The sequence below is a fragment of the Kockiozyma suomiensis genome, assembly GCF_038497685.1.
Source record: "Kockiozyma suomiensis strain NRRL Y-17356 unplaced genomic scaffold V2V93scaffold_3, whole genome shotgun sequence".
Lineage (NCBI taxonomy): Eukaryota > Fungi > Ascomycota > Lipomycetes > Lipomycetales > Lipomycetaceae > Kockiozyma > Kockiozyma suomiensis.
The window spans coordinates 130885-136884 of NW_027117666.1; the positions used below are offsets into that span (position 1 = coordinate 130885).

Consider the following 6000-nt stretch of genomic DNA (forward strand, 5'->3'; position numbering starts at 1 on the left):
CTCCACAGCTTAGAACTAATGACTTCGGTATAAGCAATTTGTAATTCGGTCTCGTCTGAATGTCACGCCGCTGAGCTATTTCCTGGCCGCCCGCCAATCAGTTTTATGTAAGTGTTTAATCCCTTTGGTGTAACGCCCATTACTTCCATTGCAAGTAGTTCCAGTACGATTACGTAGAACTTGACGCCTACCAATTTTGGGACCTACGCCGAACGGTAGGTAAACATATATGGATACCAGCACCCAGGCCACAATGTTCTTCCAGTTATCATATGTCCCAAACACTCCGTAAATTATCGCGCATATTACTACTGTTTCGAGTGCCGAATAGTAGTAGCTATTCATTAAGTATGGACACCTGAGATCCGATCCGGTGTACGCCTATTTGTGTGAATAATTCGATTTTAACTCTTACTGGCGGTAGAACACCTAGCAAAGTCTTAAGCTTTTGAGATGCCAAGTAGGGCACCGGTATTTCCGGTATAACACCTGAATTAAACACGTGCAATCTAGCGTAGAATTATCGATGTTTTTTTATTTTATTCTTGCAATGCTTCTTTTTACAATAATACACGTGAAAAGATACCAAAGTTTATTTTATCAGCAAACAGATCGTATTTCTTCTTGTGAGTTCGTGAGTGCTGAATTGAAACAAGATACGTCATTGACTTGAAGTGAATGCGCGGATGCCTAGATGCAACATGACGTATTATCTAGCTATTACGAAGAGCATGGGTAACAAGAATATTTTTGCCACTAAGAAACGAGTTTTACCAATAATTAGCGAAATTCTGCATAGATGAACTCAGAGTGGGAAATAAAAAAAAAGGATAGAAAAAGAAAGAAGACGGAAAAGAAGGCGAACGATGACGTCCGATCCGGCAATGCCTGTTCAGTTCAGCAGCAAAGTCTCGATTACGATTAAAACAAATCAAACGAAGCAAAGAGAAACTTTTGCGTTTAGAATTTTAAATATTTGCTGTTGATGGAATTCTTATAGAAGTATTAGGATGGATAGTCGAGCAATCAATCCAATCCTGGGAGAGAAAAAGAGCGAATATACTAAAGAAAGATAAAGATTACTACAGCAAAGTAGAGAATATTCTCTCAATCATATGATATCGATACATAGGGTAGGGCTGTGTAATAGAAAGAGTCCAGGTACCGGCAATAGCCAAGGCTGATTAAAATAGCCAAGCTATTATATTGCAATCCTATACTAAATTAGACTGTAAATTATAGAGGGTGTATACAGCTTATGAAGAAGATATCGGCGCGTCTAGTAGTATTCTGGAGTATTGAATAGAGGAGTTTGAAAAGAGGAGATTATCATTAAAGCAGTGTCTCACAATCGCCAAAGTTTAAAAATCCAAGATTGCGGCCCTGTGTTACAGATATAATTTAACTCTTTTTGAAGACCCTTGATTCAAGATGAAGCAATAGATCAGCAATAATCTTGCTATTGTATGATTTAAATTGTCTTTGGAATGTCTTTGGAATGTTGAATGAAGAAATCGGTATCGAAGATGTTGCTACAGGCGTAGATACGGTCATCTTTTATACCTACTTATTCATATTTGTACTCTATACTCTTTATACTCTCTACACTTTCCATTACTGTGCCGAGTCTCAGACTGAACCTGTCTGGTACATTAGCTTAAAGACTACGTAGAAGATTCGAATGAAAAAAGACGCAGGATTAATGACGGATAATGCAAAGAGAAGTAGACTGGAAGGATATAGGATCAAGTTACAGGATGATTAACAACAACATTGAGCTTGAAGATGAGTAGCCTAAACAGTCCAGCTAAACAGTCCAGCTCTGGTTCGAGCTGTGAAAACAAACATACATTTCCGCAGAGCCCTGATCAACTCGGATTTGAGTGTGAGGAACCATTGGCATCCATGCACAGATCTGTAAACTTGTGGCATATGCAACAACTAGTAGTTATCGCATTCATGAGTCGGACATAGAAATACCATTTCTCCAGCAAAGATTAAATGAGGAGATTATTTACTGCCTCCACCAACATATAAAATCACAAAAATGGAAAAGTATGTAGAATCCAGCGAAGTCTTAATGGACTCAAAACAAGCTCCTATAATGCAGAGACCATGTCGGCCAACAATACTAGCAAGATATTGCAAAAAGGTATTATCTTAACAATAACAAGTATAGATACATAATAGAGAATCAGTATAGTCAGTCAATCCAGTGTAATGTAATATAATGTAATATAATGTAAGAATATCCTGGCAGTGGCCGGTTGCTTAATCTCTTTTCCAAATGCGGTTAGATTAGCTCATACATTTCGATTCAATCAAGCTTCCACCGTTCTTCAGTTCTTCATTCTTTGCAACGACAATTTCGGCTAGGGAATAATACAGCCGGTGAGCTATATCACCAATACTATTACCAACCCCATACTTATCAATGCCGTCGATCATCGATTCTAAGGATGATAGAAGCCTGATGCCAGCAATTGCGCACACGACCCACAGCAGACTAATGCAAGCTTAGGCGATCATCGCAAGCCGGATCAGGCAAGGGCGCAACACAGTTTTTTATTGTCCTCTAATCTCTGCCTCGCTTCGTACGCCTTTTTTTCTGCTATTACCGCTTAGGCTCCCTTTATTTGTAGATAGGTGTGACTGATGTCTATCTACTAGGTATTGCTACTAGTCATTTGCTATCGCTGCTACTACTACAAAGATATCGCTAGCATGGTTTACTTGAGCAAACTTCTGCTACAATATAAAACAAGACAGGAGATCTCGAGTCTGTCAAGAGGCTGTGAGTTGAAGAAAGGGAGAGTGAGTTAAAGAAAGGGAGGTGAGTTAAAGAAAGGGAGAGCAAGAAAGGGTGTTGAACAGAAAAAAAAGACTTACTTTTATTTTTCCATAATAGCAATTCTAATTCTTTTAACACCAGCATTAATGCAAACTGATTATAAAAGACAAATACTTATTCTATTATCAATCATATATGCTTTCTGTAATAATATAATGCTTCCTCTCAATTGTCATTTGTATGCTCTCGGATCGTCATTTGCCACCCACAGGGCTAGGGTAATAGGGGCTAGGGTATTCTTAGGGCCGCGCGGCGAGGGCAATGCTAAAAATATCTCATAGGTACCGGGTACCATACTCTGCCACGCTTTCGTCTATCAGCTCTATCGTACCACTACCGCCCTATCCGCTGCGCCCGCCCAAGTCCGTCGGTTCTATCCTGTTCTGCGCTCTTATATATTTCCCAGTCTCCCTTCGTCACTTCTTTCCATCCTATTTTTTCCTCCATCCGCTTCACTTCTGCTTCCACTCTTCACACTCGCTTTACTACAACCGTTTAATCCTACTATATTCACAATGCAATTCAAGGTCGTTCTTCTCGCTCTCGCCGCCGCCGCCGGTGTCTCTGCTGTGTATGTTTCATTTTTTTTTTCTTTCCCTCTTATCTCCCTGTCTTGCTAACACTGCTATAGTACCAACGCCACTACCAACGGCACTAGCACCACTAACACCTCCGTCCCTACCTCGGCTACTCCCTCTGCCACTGAGTCCGTTGCTGCTGGCTCCCAGAACATTGTCGGCGCTGGTATCCTCGGTGCCGTCGTTGCCGGTGGTATTGCCCTCGTCCTGTAAGCGGTCTTACCTCAATTCTCGTGAGTTTTGAGTGCGGTGTCGTTTTGTTTTTCCGTTTACATTCGTTTCGAATCTCTTGGGATGAACGCCGTCGGCTCCGCTTCTGAAGCCTAGTCTTGTCACTTTTTTTTCTTGCTACTCAGTAAAGCTAAAGTGCCAGTGAAACTTGAGTCATGGCTAGTGTTTAGCTTGTTGGCTGCTGCTTCGGTTTTTGTCTTTGTATAGGGCATAGAGGTACACTGTAAGGTGTTTTGGGACGATTTACTTGGAGTTTTCTGCATCTATTTTAATATGTGTTCTTCTTCTTTTATGAGTGAGGCAGTATCTCTGTTCAGCTACTTGTGTCCTCTATTCTTTTTTATTTTGTTACATACTTAATGTGCTGATGGGATTTTTGTGAGAGGTATTTTTTTTCTATTTGTAACATTTGTATTTATAGAAAAATATTTTTATAAGCTACTTATAAAATTCTTTTCTCCTCGTGTAGTAGTAACTTTGTAGGAAATGGCGTCACGGCAGTATCATTTGGCTAGCTTAATTAAGCCGCTTAGTTTGGTTATACTTTTACAAGCGTTCTGCGTTCTTAAGAGGTTTAAAGTTCGGAGCACTTAATTGGCCCCTTTGCTCGGCTATTTAGCATTACTTTGGATATTTCTATTGTTGAATGATTTTGTCTGTGACTGTGGCCAGTTTGGTCTACTGGAGCGTTCGTTTCAAAAGATAAGTTCAGACAAGCAAATAATCAAATAAACAAAAAGCCATAACAGCGGCCGAGTGACGATAGCGTGCTTTATCTGTTCGGCGCGGATGTGCCGAATTCTGACTTTTTGATATTTGGCGTTCTAAACTTCATGATTTGTGGTTCATGGTTCTAAGCACATTCAAGTACTAACTAGTCTTGAGCATTCGCTCATGTGGTATCTGAAGCTATCCTTGGTATGCGCGCCCGTTGGCGACGACGGAATGTAGAATCTGATTTGATTTGATTTGATTTGTGTTGCTTTATATTTCTGATTCTAATTCTATAATTTCTATCTGCATAATTGTGCTATTCTATAGTTTGTGATTCCTTATTACAAGCGGATTTCCATTTAGCCGCATGGTATTATGATTGAATGTACGGCAATTCGAAACTCAAGCTAATTCAATAAGACAATCTCCAGAGTAGCTGCAAGTAGTTCGATACAACTGTCGCGCGTGCCGAAGGACAAGTACTTATTCTTCCTCCTTATCACAATATCAAACTGAATAGATTATTTATACTGCCTTCCTGAATCGGTAATAGGTAAATAAACTAAATTACTGCGCTGCACTGTGAGGATTGTACTTATTTAGTTGGGAAAATGACAAATTGCTGTTAGAGTTAGAGCATGATGTTTAAATTTATATTGGCTTTCACTATTTTATTGAAGAGTCGATGGATGGCGAGATGGTGGTAGTATTGATGATCTTGAAATGAATATTCAAGGATCTGTTAGTAAAGAGTCATTTGATTGAGCTCATTCAATAGCATTGACGTTGACGTACACCAGTGGTAGTCGTTGAGTCTGCATGTACTAGCTAGATAAATACCACTGAAAAGGATTGTGCAAAGAGACATACAAGTCAAAGCAATTTTCAACTATGGTTTTGTCTAAAGTAGCTGAAATCTCAAATTGTCCGCAAATCTTGGATGTACGTCAACCACAGAAAATAAATGACAACGCTACATCTATAAATAATACGCCTTTTTCTTTCTCATCAAGCAGTATTTTACTACATCAGTCACTTTCATAAATCTTAACTCATTCATTCTAACAATTGTAACCATCAAAAAATAAATCACGTGCAAATCACAACTCACGAAGTGTTCTGCACACACAAGCTGAAAGGCGCTCGGAGCCAAACAATCTACTCTCCTCCTCTCGCTGTAGGTTCTGTCTCTTTACAATCCATTTCAAATTTATCGCTATCTCGTACAAATCAGACGGTAATTCATTGGTAAGTTTGCAATTGATTGTTACTTATGATTCTATTTTGCTTTTTGATTATTCTTTGTCATGCACTGCTGTTGATAGCAGGGGGGCATTGCGTGGCCTCGGAAGGATGCGGTGGCCGCAGCAGGCCGCAACGTCATATTACTCTGATTGTTCTCCATTTCCACATCATTTGACTGTCAACTCAATACTGCTCATGATTCAGTTTATACTAACGATTTTACTATCCAGTCTGTGGTTAATAGATTTGATCTGATTCTGGATCGATTGTTTGTCGGTTCCGCGTTTTGCCAGGGACAACAATCAAGTCTTCATTGATTCGAACTATTTTTATCAACAAAATCAAATAGGATAATCTTTTTGAAGGAATAGATTATTCGTC

General features: G+C 39.5%; 1 protein-coding gene across 1 annotated transcript; it reads left to right on the plus strand.

The window, feature by feature from the left end:
- Nucleotides 1-3366: 3366 nt before the first annotated feature.
- On the plus strand, nucleotides 3367-3642 carry V2V93DRAFT_378507 (uncharacterized protein; the record flags this gene model as incomplete). The annotated part of the gene is made up of 2 exons (XM_066911960.1): nucleotides 3367-3422; nucleotides 3483-3642. The coding sequence occupies 2 exons, from the start codon at nucleotides 3367-3369 to the stop codon at nucleotides 3640-3642; spliced, it is 216 nt and encodes a 71-aa protein (XP_066767279.1).
- Between the last annotated feature and the right edge of the window lie 2358 nt (nucleotides 3643-6000).